Source organism: Pyrgilauda ruficollis, unplaced genomic scaffold (assembly GCF_017590135.1).
Source record: "Pyrgilauda ruficollis isolate IOZ18807 unplaced genomic scaffold, ASM1759013v1 scaffold14, whole genome shotgun sequence".
In the NCBI taxonomy this organism is placed as follows: Eukaryota; Metazoa; Chordata; class Aves; order Passeriformes; family Passeridae; genus Pyrgilauda; species Pyrgilauda ruficollis.
The window spans coordinates 5,298,111-5,315,538 of record NW_024512543.1 but is presented as its reverse complement, the minus strand read 5'-3'; the positions used below and the strand labels follow the sequence as shown (position 1 = coordinate 5,315,538).

The 17,428-nt window shown below is 35.8% G+C and overlaps 1 protein-coding gene across 8 annotated transcripts in view; it reads right to left on the bottom strand.

The window, feature by feature from the left end:
* PCNX1 (pecanex 1) overlaps positions 1-17,428 on the bottom strand; it is an 89,765-nt gene that overhangs the window by 38,156 nt on the left and 34,181 nt on the right. For 3 of the 8 annotated variants that reach the window (XM_041460144.1, XM_041460146.1, XM_041460152.1), the window contains exons 8-14: positions 14,852-15,036; positions 7,633-7,723; positions 5,891-5,948; positions 3,554-3,771; positions 2,322-2,475; positions 1,559-1,591; positions 313-484 (exon numbers count right to left, since the gene is read on the bottom strand). In XM_041460144.1, coding sequence (XP_041316078.1) covers positions 313-484; positions 1,559-1,591; positions 2,322-2,475; positions 3,554-3,771; positions 5,891-5,948; positions 7,633-7,723; positions 14,852-15,036 — 911 coding nt within the window. The remainder of the gene's footprint in view (positions 1-312; positions 485-1,558; positions 1,592-2,321; positions 2,476-3,553; positions 3,772-5,890; positions 5,949-7,632; positions 7,724-14,851; positions 15,037-17,428) is intronic. The other 5 variants (XM_041460147.1, XM_041460150.1, XM_041460151.1 and 2 more) reach the window with 5 other exon arrangements.

Below are 17,428 nucleotides of genomic sequence, written 5' to 3'. Positions count from 1 at the left end.
GCTAAATACAAATAACCTGACTTAAGAGAACTCCTACTTATTTGCCACAAGCCCCTCCAGAGAGTGTGAAAGAGTCCAAATCAAAATATTGTTTTAACTACTGAGCAGCTAGGTCCTAGCAAAGGGAAGTGTATGCAGGTCCAAGTTAAATAAGCAAGTTCAAGGATAAGGGCTAAGATATTGGATAATGAAAAATTTTAGTAGAGGGCATCTCTGACATTTGTTACAGCAAAGCTACAGAAGGGGAAAATGTTCCCCTAAAGTTCTACTGTGGTAAAGCAAACAATTCAAATCCATGAAAAAGCTACTCACCTATAACTAAGTCCCTGGCTGACAGCAGCAGCAATGGGTTGGTGAAAGCCATTCCATACAACCTGAATCTTGTTGTAGATATGTTTCTGCTGCCATAATCCAACAGCCAAATCAGACCACAACACAAACAGAAATATACAGGCCTACTATAGGCTATGATACGATTGTGACCCTGTTTAAAAAGAAACCACAAAACCACCAACATTTGTCATTATTAGTGGATAAAGTAACTTTTACTCTTCTGCTACAGATACCATCAGAATCAAAATTAATCACTGGTCATCAACTAATATACTGTGACCTCACCATATCCTAAAGTTTTCTTCATAAAATCCCTAAAGCCTTGCCTTGCAGTGATACCAGTCTGTGCTTTTTGTGGCTTTGATATAACAAGGACACAACAGTTAGATTAAGTTAGACTAAGCTATACATATATCCTTAGTCTCAGCTATATTTTATACTATGTTGCTTGCAGTACTAAATGCTAGAGAAGCTCTGACTAGGCTTTGTAAGCAACTAAGAATAAATCAATTTTAAGGAAAAAGGGATTGAAGTTTATTACTTAGATACTGCTTCTGCTGGATGGCGGGACAATATCTACCGGTGTTTATCAAAATACAACTTCTTACACAAAAATAATGACTTGCTGCAGAGCAATAACACTTTTAAACATCTTATCTAGGACATAAAGGCCTTTATGACAAAAAAGGCCATATTTTGTCTTGGCAATCTAGCAGATGCACAAAAGAATATAAACATACTGTGCAATACTAGAACATTAACATTTCTGTGCTCAAACATGTAACGTTCACTAAAGCATTGCCAACTCAGCTTATTAGAGTGAAAAGATAAAGCAGTGTGCACACTAAGACAACTGAACAATCTACAAGACTAAAACAGAACATCAAAGCTGTATCAGATCATACCAGCAGAGCAAATTATATCATTAAGAATACTTGTCAGTACAATTGCTAGAATAGTAAAGACTCCTCAAAAAGCTTATCATGACATGGCTAACTAGTGAAAGCTAAGCTCAGAACAGGAGGACATGATTTGCTAAATACAAAAAGTACAGCAGGGGGAAAGTATCAGGTCCTTTCTCACACACTAAGACAACTATAGGCCTTTTGTGCCTTGTAAGAAGGAACATAGGAGAAATGCCAGAAAAATCACACCAAAATGATCAATTCTCTGTGGGAGTTCTGCATCTGCAGGGTTAGTACAGTGGCACATGCCCATGACTTACATGTCGGGGGGAAGAAGAATCTGGCTGAACGCTCTGAAATAAAAAGAGGAAAGTTACCCAATCTACAGATAAGTCTGTTCACCTCCCTACAGACACCTTCTTGGTTAAAGTTCTTTTAGCAATATCTACAATTAATTTTACAGTTGTCAGGCCACATCACAGCCTTCAAATAGCACAATGTCATAAACCATTAAATCTACTTAAAGAGTAGATGTCTATAACCACAATTCTAAAAAAATCCCCAAGCCCCTTATTTTCAGGATTTTTACTGTTTTTCAACAGCATCAGGAACTTTAAATCTAATTTCCATCCTAATAGTCAAGAAATAAACAATCATTCTTAGATTACAATAAACTATTATCAAGTCTAACAAAAATTAATTATCTGTTTAAAAATATGTTTAGATATAATTGCCTCCTATGTATGCTCTGAGGTGTAGATGCTACAGAAAATTAAAACCCAAACCAATAAAACTTCAAGTTCAGTTTGTAGTTGGTTTTCAACAAGTAAGAATGTGCTCCTCTTCATGCACCAAAAAAATGCATGAGAACAATAAATAAAGGATTGTTTAACAAGCAAATGTAGAACCATTCTAGTCATGTGCCCTTGCATTACCATCTATCAAACTTCCCATAAGGCCAAGTTCACTCATTTCTTTATAAATGATAAGCATGCACATTTTTCCTTAAAGCCCTAACTACCCTGCAACACCCAACTGTATTTATATCTGTTGTTTGCAGAACGTAAAGAGAAATTAAAGTACCTTCAACAGTGAGTACTGGCAACTGGCTATTACCAGGCAAAACTGGAAGACCCAAATATCCTTGAAAAAGCCCTCTATTAGAAGTACAGAGCCCAGAAATGCAACTAGAATAGCTAGGATGACAGCTAATACGTTCTCAAGGATCTCACGATTCCTGTTTTAAAGGGAGAGAAAAAAAAAAGAAAAAAAAAAGGAATTTAAACCTAACTGTGTCTAGAAAAAGCTGCAAAAGAACACTTAGAGTCAAAAATTAACAAGGGTTATGCTACTGGTAGCAAAGTAGGTAAGAATAAATTTGAACTTCAACAGTCTACTAGCACACAGTCCTTTAGCAAAGCTAGGAGCTACCAGGATTTCAATCACAGCTGAAAGCAGTTAGTATCTTATGGAATTTTACTTTAAACAGCAGAAGATAATTTCAGCAGATAATTTTAGAAATAATTCAAATGTTCCACCAGAAGCATGTCTGTAACATAAATCTGTATTCAAAGCCTATCCAAGATGATGATAAGCTTAAGAAAAAACACAAGTATGATAATTTACCTGCCTATATAATCTGTCATTCATGATTTTCTAATGAAGAAATTAAAAATACTCCTGCTTGTGTAAGATATGCCAAGTGGAATACAGATAATTCCCTATGATATTGCTAGTGCTTCAGAACAGAGTTATGAGTATTCCTCCCTGGACAGAATCACTACTGTCCTGTTTATTTCAAGGAGGTTCATTACCAAAATATAAATACTCTACATATTCCAAAAGCTGATAACTGTCAGATCACCTTAATTTTATTCCTCTAGGTAAATGTAAAGGGACAAGAAGTCACAGTATTAAACGATTCTTTGAAAAAATGCTTTGGAACAGCAGCAAATTCTTTCTGTTTACCAAAAGACTAAGTGCATACCAGGTTGTAGACCCTTTAATTAATTTTTGGAGAAAGCTATACTCTAGCTTTAAAGATTGGCAATGAATCTTTCTATTTGATCATTCAAATATGTTACTGCCCCATGCAGGCAAAGTGAGGTTGGTTTCCTGTTTCCTTTTTTGATTGCTACAGAAGAAAATGAGAGTAGCCTCCATTATTTTAGAAAAACTACATTCAGTATTATTCTTTCATTTTTCAGAGTACAGTAAATAAGTACCATTCTCTAAGGATAGTTTTATCTATATTACAGTTTATTAACTGTTTCCATCTTTGCTTTCTGAGGTCTGGCAACATACAAGGATCTCACCTATCAAATAAAGCCAGAAGAGTTAATCTATCAAAATTGATGCTAATCCAAAGTTTAGGCAGGATCCAAAAGCGATAGTACTGCTTGACTTTTTGAGCTGCTTCTTCTTGAGGCTGCATGTGGTCCTGAAGGTCAGGGCTCAGGTCAATATCTTGCTGCTCCAACAGATCTGTATCCATTGTTAGCAGCCTGTTCAACCTGATCTGAGGAAGAGAAAGCTAAAAGAAAGTTAGTATTAACAAAAACTCCTTTATACCACATCACTGTATATGTACTGAATATTGCTTTGAAGAAAATTGCGAGAACTCTTTAGTTTCACTTTTGAGGAATTACATGTTAAGCACTGTCACAGGTTTCTACTTACTTTTTCTGTCCTTTTTACAGCACATGAATAGGACTAGCAGCAATAACAGTTTGCATACAACAACTCCGCCATTTCAGTATATGCCTTATTTCAAATGAATGCATCTTCCAAGCACACTATCCCATTTACTCTGAAAACTTCAAATTTGAAGACAACTGATACATGGACAACATACACTACAAGTATAATCCAATTATTAATTTAAATAAATTACAACACATTTCTTATAGTCAGCTAATCTGCATGCAAACCCATGGTGAATGGTTCTTTTTGCATGACAAAGCAACATACTCGTGCACCAGCAGTCAAATTCAAACTCACTGAATCCAGAATACACTCAGAAATTAACCAAAGAAAAAGCTCTGTGCTAAATAGTCAAGTACTATTGATGACTGACTATTACTTATTTTGTAGTTTGTTTAGAGTTCTCATGAAACTCACGGTAATACTAACAACCATGAAAGATACTAAAGGAGAGTACTTGATGCTAATAAGATACTATAGTACATATTGTATAGCCTAATCCAGTTTCTAACAGGTCAAGAAACATCTTGATGTACTGCCCTTTATTCTTCGGCAATATAATTGTTAAAATGTCCTTTAATGAAAAAGCTTCACAAATGTGTAAGGCAAAGAGTAAAACTTCAATACTCGTGCCACCTTCAAGTGTCAAAACTACAGGTTTAGTGTTTAGAAGGGCTTTTTCCCGACAACCATCTAAGTTTAGCATTCAATTTCTTGATTTATAGAATTTTTTTTTTATCACACCTTAAATCATCAGAATCTTAGCCAGCTTCTCCTTCCTAGAAAAATACTAATGAAAAACCAAGCAGAGACAGTCCCTTTCTAAAGGCATTTCAAAAACACAAACCATAATATTTAAGGTAAGCTGTGTCAGAAAACAGATGCTTTTTTGACAATTTTTTAAAAACTTCCTATCTTAAAAGGTAGAACCAACATAACATTCATGGCACTAATAATAAATCTCGGTGGAAATTTCCGTTTAGGTACGTGGGTTGAGCTTTTACAGTCACAAATTTGCCTCAAAACAGAATCAATCCCTCCAATGGGACTACACTGGCAAACCAAGAGCACAGAAGAGGTAATGCAGCCTCTTTTCTAAAGGCTACATGTTTGAGGGGGACTGTGAAAAGAAAAACAAGTTCCTCTAGCAGACACCAAGTTTAAAAAGCACGTTCTTGATCAAAAGCATGGTCAGGCAAATGGAGGTCTCTTGCTTCTCTGCCAAATCCTAAAGCTGTGTTTCATTTTCCCTCTTGACTATATCATTATATCTTGTTGTACTTCAATGTACTTCTCTTTGGTTTGCCAGCTTAAGAACCATGCCCTTTTGCACTGTTCTCAGAACACAATATGACTTTAGAATTAAGAGTATGGGTATGCCTGGACTTGACAATAGTGCAAAAGCTTTCAGATCATAAAACTAAGGAATTATAAAGCTATTTGCAGTATGAAACAGTGTAAGCTTCTGCTTTGTTTTGCCAGTCACTTCTTGCATATAGATTTAATTTTTTTACAGCAGACTCCAATGACAGATTTCTAAATTCCTTTTAGGGAAATTACTCAAGTGAAGTGTCTTTTGGTCAGAACACTACATTTAGTCTTTCTGCTGCCTGCTAACCTCAGTAACACACAGAAGGAAAACTGTCCAAATTGTACACATTATCTTTGGAAACTTTTATAAAGTACCTTAGAAAAACTTCTATGACTGTTTTTAAATCACTAGGTTTTAGATCAGAGGAAACCAACTAAGTTTTAAAGTGCTATGTAAGAAGATTAATTTCTATGTACATATGAAGACACTACAATACTAAATACTTCCTCTTCATTAATCCAGACAAAATTCTTTCATAAGAACAGAGAACTACCACACAGAATGATTAATCAGTGCTATAAAGTTGGATAGTCTTCTGATTCTTTGCATGCTTTAAAAATAAGTAAGAAAAACTTACTAGATCATGTGGATAAAAGCGAACTGAGGTAGAACTCGATACGTGAGAGTCCGTGTCACTATAAGAACAGGGAAAATACTTCAGATTATAAACTACATTTTATTTCAACAGGTCACGCTAATTTTCTAGTGTCCCAAATGAATTTTGATACCTTGTGAATTTCATGTAAATATCTTTAAGTTTTTCCTTCAGTCACTTATTATAAATGCAAGCAGCCACTTAGTCTCATGTATTGTGGTGCATTCCACAGCTACAGTAAGCCAGGAGACTCTTGAATCTTACACTTATCATTTTCCCAACACCCAGTCCCTAAATGGTCTAAAAAGAACTATAATGATAGCCATTATTCCACTTGAAAAACAAAAATTTTATAAGCTGTTAGCTACTGATTTGTAAGATACATCACATCTCTAAAGAAGTGCAGAGGCTGCTAGGTCTTCACATGCAGTTTCTCATAATTCTATACTGTTTTTATCAAGATCCTGAAACTGCCAAAAATAGTACATACTTAGCACAAGCAAAGAGAGCTACTTAAACCGCTTTTGAAAAACTTAACTTAAAGTTAAACCTCTGGTAAGAAGAGCAAAATTACTTTGCAATTTCCAATCATTAGAGATGAAGAGAAATTTCTCTTACTGTATGAGAGTCCATATCCAACCATTGCTTTTTTCCCCAATTTTGGATAGCTTTTGGATGTTTGTTTTCCATGTAAATCACATGGTTGTAAGACTTGTATCAAATTTATGCAACTTTCCTTCAGTTCCTTGCCTTAAGATAAAAACATTCTTTGTTATCAACTTTACTTCACTCAAACTCAAGTATTCTCTACAGCCGAGATCTGATTATCTGAAGTGGCCAGTCTGTTCCTTCCATTAGCACATTCAACTTCATAACAGCAGCCATCAGCAAAGCCATTGCATCTGGAACATGCAAGCAAGTAGAGGCAGGGATTGGCAGCTTTGTGGAAGGAATCCAGAACTTTTTGTCAAAGTTCAAATCTACAAAAGGCATTTGCATACCCTCACAAGAAAGATTTGAAGATGGGATGTTTTATACTTATTACTCCATAATTCCAAGAGCTATTCCACCTACATGTGGTAAGAATTACAGCATTCAGCATGGTGCAATAGCTTCAGAGCACTTCTACATAGTGAAGTAGATTGGGGGCAGGTGGGAAGCCACAGGAGGTTTTGAGTTACTTTTCTTTCTTCTGCCTCCTATTCCTTCAGAGAAAGAAAGGGCATCTTTCCAACAGCAGATGAACTTTCCAGTATATAGCTGGCTATTTCAGCTGCAAGTCAAATTTTAATCGCAGGCATGTTAACACTTCCATTTACTGTTTAATGCCATCTACGAACTTGAGAATAAATTTATCAGTTTACAATGGCTTCACAACTGGAAGTTCAATAGCCATTATGGTCAACAATCATCTAACTTTCTCAAAAATGGGTTAAATTCTTTAACAAAGACTTTCTATAAACCAACAAAAAATGCATTTGTCAAGTTCTCGGTTCGGAAGTGTATTGCTTAAGCTAATAGTAGTACTCATTTTCTGAGGCAATATTTAACTTAGTGTCATCTTCTAGTAAAAATCACTTGGGTCACAAAAGCAAAAGTATATGGTTAATAGATTGTATTGTTTTTTTTTGGTAGTCCATACTAAATAACCTTTTAAAAGTAAAATAAAAGATTGGATTGCAGTAAGACAAGAATCATCACTCTTGACTGGCCTTCACACACACCAGATGTTGGATGCTCTTCTTGCAGCTGGCTCAAAGTTCACAAGCGACATGTCGCAGCCCCCTGTCTCGTAGAGCGTAGAACTGAACTTACCTATTAAAGAAAAGGTCAAAAGCAGGTCAACATTTCCTCATGTTTCATCCCATTGGCAGCCGCTTTATTCATTAACTTACTATAGAGATCAATTCAAACATCTGAATTTACATCAGTGTCAAAATATAAAATGTGATTAGTCATGAATGTGTCACCAGGGCAGACATTAGCTGTCCTTCGTACCATTTAGCGTAACATATGTACTGTAACTGCAGTGCTGAATTAAAGAGTTTGTATTTACAAGATGCCACCATTAACACAACATAATGACAACGTAAACCTTTTTTTTACCCTTAGAGAAAAACCACATGAAAAATTTGCAGTGAGCAGCTTCTTCATTTCTTTCCCACCCCCAACAGAACCATCAGTAAATCACTCACTATCAGCATCTAAGAATGTTTAGCTACAGCAGCAATAACCCAAGTATCCTGAATAAAATTCTTTTGAGACACCCGTGTCTATTTGAAAAGAAACACAGAGACTGAAAGAAGTGGCCAGAGATGCTTCATAAGTTAACTTAGGAAACTCAAAAAAGGAATGTGCGGCAGAGATTTATTCTACAAGCTAGAAACAAATGCTTCAGTATAAGAACAAAGGACTGCAAACTAACATCTTAGATAAACCATTTGGACTTACTTCCAAAATACATAATTTTAAAAAGTAGCCAAAGATTATAACTCAAATGATAAATTACCTTACTCAAATATGATGTTTTCACAGTACCCTCCTCCCAACATTGGCCTGATCAGAGAGATAAGCATTGTCATTTTCCCTGAAGGCCAGGTTCAAGATATTTCAGCTCTGAATGCAGGGAACCTGATTTTGAAACTGATCTCATATGAAATCATCTGCCAACTTCTCCATCTCTTCTAGCTTAAAACCCTTCTTAAGTCATGATGCAAAACATGCAATATTCCAATATTAGCTTATATAAACAAAAGAAAAAATCCCACTTGGGAGCATGTGAAGAAAAACTGTATACACCTCTCAGCTGTACATCTTGCAGCTTTTCCTTCTGCTGATACAAGATACCAAGCAGTCCCCCCAGAAATACCTAACAAAATAAGAGCTTCCAATCTTTCCCATTTCTGTGAGAGCACGTCCTGCTAATACCATGGATTTTGAATATTTTTAATACAATATAATCCTGCAGCAGCTTCTCTTGAGACCCATAGACATTTAAGTTTGATTCAGAAGCATTTAACTCTTAGCAGGTTAAATCCCTCAAACTAGATGCTTACAACCAGTGAAATGAAGAAAAAGAACTGGTATACTGAAAATATCTTCACAAAGCTTTCTACCCTCAGAGGGAGCACTTCAGACCAACCAGGGAAATACCACAGCTGTGCTCAGAGCCACCATTGTGACAAAGACAGTCCCCTACATAGCTCAGGAGGCATAAACAGCACACACAGCAGCTCCCTCTCGATATTCAATTACATCTGCCACAGGCCTAAGTACAAAGCTCACTTGTTAGGGTTTCTTCCTCATTGGATAAGATTTTAATGAAGTGCTTTAGCTGATTATCTTTTGGTTTTTCAATGCAGTGTATAGTACACAGTTAAAACTAAAGCTTAAATTTAAACTAGTAGATAACACGGGGAATCTTCCCACAACTAAAAAAACCCCTTGGTTACAAAGGTATATTTATTAACTGCATCAATAAAGAATTTTCAAGAGCAAACATGGAGATACTGGACAATACAAATACACTTCAGGCTCTATTCAGGACAAAAATGTGCATTAATTATTATGGAAAAATCTCCTGGGCAAGTAGCCCTTAAAAAAAAATAAAAAAAAAAGGAAGTTGGGTTAAATTCTCCATATTCTCAGAATAGAGATCCTGGAAAGTAAACTTTTTCATTTTTAACTTAATGAAATTCTAGCCACAGAAGTTAGAATATACTACTTGGACATGCAACTTCCCCTTCCCTTAGGCAGAGGAAAACACATCAGGTATTTATTTCAGAGGCAGTTTACTGAACTATTACACTTTTTCAGTTCCCTGTCACCCAACTTAACTTTGAATCTATCAAAATTTACTGCATTTATATTGCTGCTGTAAGTACTGCACTGCTGAGGTGGGATATAACAAAACTGAGTAACAGAGGTAGCAAACAAACAGAACACTTAATTCCCACTGTTTATACACAAACTACAAAATGGACTCAGGATATGTCATGCTTGCAATTCACCCACCTATTTAAAGAGGCCTTCCATTGAAAGTTAGCTCCTTGGCAAGCACAGCACAGCTTCGCATTAATACAAGTGATTTTTCTGCCCCCCTTTTTTTTTGTTTTTCTTTTGCTGTTTTTGATTTGGTTTGGTTTTCTTGCTGTCTTTCTGTTGGGGTTTTTTGGTTGGTTGGTTTAAATAAAAAGATTTTTCAGAAAAGCCTCAACTCATCTCAGTAGAAAACTTGACAGGATCGTTCATTGCTATTGGTGACACAAACTCCAATGTCTAACTGGAGATAATTAAATGAGCTCCAAAATCCTTAATTTTTAAACTCTATGAGATGGGAACAGCTTCCTCACAGTACATAAATTCTAACAAAGAATTTCAATACTCAAGATTCAATACGTATGGATATACCTAGCATTTCTGTTTACTCTAGTGACTCTTTCCCATTCCTGTCTCCCACAGCATTCTCCATGGGATACTTGGAACAGCACCACATTGAATAACCTTAACAATGTATTTCCTCTCTCTAAAGCCTATCGTTTTATCAAGCTGTGAACAAATGGGAGACTCTAAAATTATGCTGCAAATCAAGAAATATGATCAACAGCATGTTTGCCCAGTCAACATAAAAGTCTAACTTCTCTGCACACAAACACACAAATAAAGAGAAGTGTACATTCTTAGCAAATTAAAGTCACCCAAAAATATTCTATTTGGACCAGGTTACAATAACAAACCAAGACAATGTGATACTCAAGCATACAAATCCAAAATACATCTTCGTTCTGACATGGAGAGAAGACAAAATATATGCTCTTTGAAGCAAGTTTCCTTGTTCCAAAAGACCAAAATAGCTGATCATCACATCCAGAGACAACCATGTAACAGTTCACACTGTACAAACTCATATTCCCACAGTTAAGGGCATCAACAGACAACAGCAACAGGCTGATGAGCTTACACAGACAATATCTGGAAGATTTAAGTGGCTCAGGATTTAACTAAAATGGTGCTCTGATGGTTTTCTCAGCTAAGTTACTTTCAGTGTGCTTCCCATTTTCACATCCAATACATACTACTTTTTTTCAAACCACTCAGACTAGTTCACATGCAAAGGCTTACTGACATGATGAAATTACATCATCATTAGATCAAGATATATTTGTTTACTGCTTCAGCCAGTATTTTTTAAATAGTTAGCAAAACCAAAGTCATCAGAATTTGATACTTGGTAGGCTGCTAGGAGTTTTATTTCCAAAGGTCAAAATTTTCCTGTTAGCTAAGGTATGAAGGCGTACACGTTTTCAGTTAGAACACTTCAAAGTAGTTCATTTTTTGTTCCTATATGAAGTTTGTCAAAAGAGTAACTTACCTATTACCCCAAATCCCAGACTACAAAACTGATATTTTCCATAGGAATAATGGGAAGTGAATATTTATTTTCCATATGGACCTTTGAACATGCTCTCACATCCATGCCAAATAAATTACATATATTGAATTATCAAAAGGTACTGAGTGACTGCTTCTAAATTGGTTTTAATCTAATAAATACCCAGTGTATATGTCCATCTTTCTTCACATAGAAGTTTTGATGTTCAAAACCATTTAACTGCCTTCATAAATTAAAATACTTAAATCTGAAAGGTTATTGCTTGTTATATAAACAATACAACCAGAGATCCACCATACCACCATAACTGTCTTGTAAAGCTCTAGATGAGCAGATCTCTTTAAGCACAAAAGCAATTTTAAAAAATCATCTATCTAAGGACATGAGTCTGTTATTTCACCCCAGCTTCAGACACTGGCCATCTGTTCTACTAACTCAATACTTGGATTCCTAACTACTTGACAAATTCTAATTTGAATTTAATCAATCTTCACTGCAAGGGCTGAAAAATCCCACCTACCTGTCTAAACAATCAGCTATTAGAACAAAAAGAATCGCTACTGCCACACTCTGCTCTGAAAACTGTCACTCACTTAAGTCACGGCACATGTTTTGTTGCTTTTGAGATTTGTATTACAGCAATCCTGCCTATAATCATGGCATTTAGTTTGCCACCTTTCCTTTCATTCCTGCATTCCTTCTATGATTTACTTCATGTTTACCACTCCACATCAAGCTCCTTTTCCATCCTTTCAAGTTCCTTCTCTGTCAACATTCCAATAGCATAACTGATAAAAATCTTCCTACTTTGAACCTGGAAGACTGAAGATAATGCCTCAAAGCATCTCTTGCCTTACTCCCAGGGCAATGCCCAGTTAAAGATAACTGTATCATCACCACGCTGGCTGTGGGACAGGTATAATACAGTGAGGCTCATCCTAGGTAAAATAAGCCACCAGAATCAAATTAACAAACAAGAAGCTTTAACGTAAACAAAACCAAAAATTGTGTCTTATTAAGTGCTGCAGCTTGACAAGAACACGGATAGAAAAAATGTAGAAGTAGACAGTGCACTGGTAAAGGAAAACATGAGCCCTATATGTGAGGGCTTTTACAGTAAATGAATATGTGCCCTGTATGCCTTTCCAAGAGGATTTGAATTAACAAAAGAAACTCTTCTATGCACTGTACAGAGATATATAACCCCATCTATGTTCGTCATTGGTATTTCCAGATGGAGTAAATCAGGTTTTGTTTCCATGTATTTCCCCAGCCACTATTTTTTTTTTTGTCCTGGGCAGTCACTATGATTTCCACAGCAACAAAGAACTGGTCATAACTCCTTCATCACTTTTATTTTTATTCTGATGCTGATCAAGGGAAAAACAAACTACAACTTTCTCCCAACCCAAACCACAGACAAACTGGGTCATCTTTCACTGTAAGATATTTTGGGAGAACATGGCAAAACCAAGAGCCTTAGACTCAATGGAAAAATAGTGTTACCTCATCCCTGACTGACGGTTAAAAAAACCAAAAAAACCCAAAAACAAAACAAAACAAAAACCCCCCCAAAAAAACCCCAAACAAACCACATACCACTTTTAAGGAAAGATACTTTCTTGTCAGGCCTGATAAAGGAATCACACACACGAAAGCTTGCACCAGTTTGCCAGCTGTTTTACTCTTAACAAAAGATAGCACCTGTTCCACAAAACCTGCTACACAAACTAGAAAACTTGGTTTTCCTAAAATAACACAAGAAGATCCTGCCTAAAATAGCTCCTTTCTCTCAAAGGATTCTAAACTAGATGCTCAGAGTCTCAAAACTGGAAACAAATCCCTGTTATGCATCAGATTTCTATCTAGCAGATACCAGAAGTTTTGTGCCTCCCAAAGAGAACATGATGTCTCATATAATTGTAAGCACAGTACAGGTAAAGTTTCAGAAGAATTGAGTCTTATGAATTTCTGAAGACTCCAATGCACAAAAATAAAACGTATACACCTTTTTAGAGAGTCTGAGTGCCATGTTGAATTTTATACATGATCTACTTTGATTTCTGCTATAGCAAATAATACAAGCTCTTAAATAACATAGACCTAGACTGCATATTAAATGACAAACTCTACAGAACTCAACTGTATTGTTTGGGTAAGATGAACCAAATCCTTCAAATAATTAATGGCGGCCTCAAGAATATAGCTCAGCATTAAACTTGGACAGAAATAATCACTATAACAATTTCAGAGTTATATTTCAAATATCTTCTTTTCAAATATTAAATAAGAGCCCAAATTAAATTAAAAAATGGGTTTCATGTAACAAGTTTTCATATCTGAGAGACACAAGCACTGAGATAGAAACAATAACACTTCTATCTAGAAAACAGTAAAGCAACAGAATCTACTACAAAAAATTATTAGATAACGAGATAATGTGTATTTACTACATTTGTAGTTAAGTCTTATAAAACATCTCAGAGTAGGTAATGGTCATTTTCAGTTTTGCTTATATTCCATTTTCCCTTATACTGCACTAGATGATGCAGAAGAATGAAGACCCAGTCAAACTCACATTTAAAGGATTACCACAGACTCTCAATTCATGGAGTCAGTTCTAGTGGGGTAAGAGACAACTCACTTATCTTTTAGTCCTGGATTACACAAAGTCTGAAACACATGTTTTGTCAGTGTTCTGATCAAACCTGTACTTTTAGGTTATTAGAGCTGACAGCTGCTCAAAATTCCATCACTAATAATTGTCAGTGCTCAAGATGCCCATTTTAATAATTCAAGGAAGAGTTACATATTAATGATGAAGTCATAAGTAATTCAGGGTACCTATAGTTAGCGGTAAAGATCCCTGCTGGGAATTTGTCCAAATCTGTCCCTGCATTATGTGGCAGATCAGTCATTTATTAAGACCGTCTTAACTTCTTCCAAGCAATTTTATTAGCCGCATAGAAGTTAATTAAGAAGTTAATAATCAAGAATACCACATAAAATGGACCATGAAGAACTAAGAAGACACTATAAAGCTTCATAAAATGATATTTGATATACGAAAGAGTCCAGATTTACTTCCAATACCAAGCTCTTAAATTAAGGTGTACATTCAAAACAAAGCATTCATTTACATAAGTATTTCTTTTATGAACAGCAGCTAAACAACTCATCTAAAAAAGGTAAGATCAAGAATTCTTAGGACCCATAACAAGTAGGTTTTTTTTTCAGGAACCAGAAGATTCCCAAACTCTCCATCTCTGCTCAACTGCCTGCAGGACCATAGGAAAGATTTATCAAATATGTTACATTCTTCAAATCAAGCTCTCACACCCTCATTACTTGTACCTATGACTCCTTATTTCCCATCACGCATTTGTTAGAGAAACTGCCTGGAAAGGTGATTGAGCAATATAGCCTTCCTAGAAACACACCTATAAGATTCAGAAACAACGCTCAGGTTAGCTGATTTTCAGTGCATTATTACCAATAAATCTGCTGTATTAAAACTTCCATGTCACCAAGGTTACATAAGGCCTGCATACCAAGTTCATCGTGCAAACTGCTACCGCCTACAGCAGATGCAGTGGCATGTGATGCTTCTAAGTGGACACTCCCATTTCTCACCAGCAAGGAGGCGCTAGCGCCGGGCACAGCTGCCTGGGAAGGGGGGCAGGACTGCACTCTGACCTGGGAGGAGCACTGCTGGCCTTGCTGACCATCTTGAAGGCTACGAGAAAACACGCATTGGGGACACATTACCAGGAAGAAGTGAAAAAGAGCCAGAAGTGAAGCAAAACAAGATTTTTCAGTTTAAAGAGGAACTTTTTTCTTAAATAGTAGCATTAAGCAGCCAACCATTAGGGTTAAAGTAATCCCTACATTCTATGCAACAGAGTATTTAGGCCCTAGTTACAGCAGTAATCTAGAGATACTGTTCCTGTCAACTTCTTAGAAACAGTATTGCTTTCTAAGATCTCCCCAAATCACCCAACAGGTATATTCTGTGTCTTAATTTGCGCGTGCAAAAGCAAATTACTGCCAGTTAGTTTGACTACAGACTAACCTGAGGTATCACCTATATTTACTACTGACTATTCCAGTCTTCTCACAATCACTGGGGTCCTTTTTGCTTATTCAAGTATGACCTGATCAGCTGTTTAGGGCTTTTTTCTTAGTCACCAAGACATCACCTTTCTTATTATTAATTCACACTAACTAGAAAATGTCTTCAAGCTTTGTTAATAGCCACAGGATACCACAGTCCTTGTAGATAACTGAAGTAATATGTCTGGATTCAGAATTACTTTGAACATATTAAGACTCTCTATACAAAGTTATTAATTGCAAAAGTAAAGTTGATTCTGAAGTTATTTTTAAGTTATAGCAAAAGCTTTATTAATCACCAAAACACAGGTTTTAAAAGTCAACCTGGCTTTCAGAGAAATTGGTACATTTCTCAGAACCATGAGCAAACAATGTTTAAAAATGTTAATTCTCCTCTTCACAGACTTCAATTGCAAAATTAAATTAATAAAACTATTTACAAAAGTTAGATTGTTTTAATAGCTTGTTTAATATTAGGTATGATGGTGTCAGAGTACATTATGTTTACAGTTGATATCATACCATCTTTGCAAGAGCAGTGGTTTTATTATCCATCATTTTGTGGATTTAAAGAAGTTACATTATACAGTCATTAGCTGAAGCATTATCTTAGATTTTGTATTTTAAAGACTGGAAAATAGCTTAAACACTCTTTTGAAAAACAATTTTTATCACCTGTTGGTTTTAGCACTTCACTGTTTACAGCATGATGCTAGAGCTGGCAAATGAGGCAACTAAAAATACAAGATCTTACTAAGAGCTGAAGGATTATATCTGATGTACTTGCTTTTATAGTATTTTCTACATCATCTACTTTTCAGTTCTTTTGTTAGAGCACCACTGGAAAACAAAATATGGATATAAGAATAGGTGTTAAGAAAAGCTCATGCAAAATAATGCAGACATGCACACAGCTCAGGAAGGAAAGAACTGCAACTCATTATTTACTGTGTTCTAACATTTTAATCTGAAATTTAAATTCAGTATTTGCTGCAGTACATGAGGTTTTCAGTGAGCTATGCAGCAACAAAAGTCCTAAGGAAGTTCACGGATGTGCCAGCCTTCACTGCCTTCCTTAAGCAACACCAAACCAGTGCTAAACAACACTGCTTTCCCATAAACAGCAGGTACATGTCAAGAGGTGTATATACACAGCTGCCCTTTGAATAGTTATCCACATCTGTCACGATTAAAAAATCCCACAAAAATATTGATGTCAACCAATTGCAAAAAAAACCCAACTTATTCTCTCCCTGATTATTATAAGAGTAAAATTCTGTTTCATACAGTCACTCACACACATGCATACACCATTGACTACATGGGACACCAATGAACACTTATTTTTGAAGTGCCCAAAACACTTGACATTTAGACAGGACAAAAGCAGGGGTGGATGGTGTTTTATGGTGCATTTTGGGTTTGTTTTTTTTAGGTTACCAGGCAAAATAATCTTGTGTCTAATTTAGCATCAAACCAATAGAATTTACTAGACCAGGTTTGACTTGTCTACCATTGCCAAAGACATACATATATAATGCCACTGTCTCTTTTACTAAATATTTCACAGCAGAAGTGAAAAGTAATTGCAATCATGGACAGGAAATTAAAAAAAGAAATCAGGTTTAACTCAACAGGTCCTAGGGAACATTCCCCCAACATACAATTTTATGACAAGAGTCAGAAGATTAGAGATTAAAGTTTTGCTGGCAAGAATAAGAAACGCATAACATCAGGGCAACTAAAGATTAGTAAATCTAATACTCTTAGAATTTTAATATCTGAAGTCATGGATTAGCAATATCAAAAACTAGACTGGGGCAGCTCACCAACAGCATACAGGCATGATGTCAGTACAACTGCAGCGATGTTTTGAAAACTTCTTAGTGGTAACTGGCTAAAAATGTCTCTATATTTCTTCACATTTGCTCCTTAGGCAGGATTTCTTTTAAATCTTTCTTAATGGTTTCCTCTTTCCAGTAACACAGAATTTACAATAAAATTAAGCTACCCAT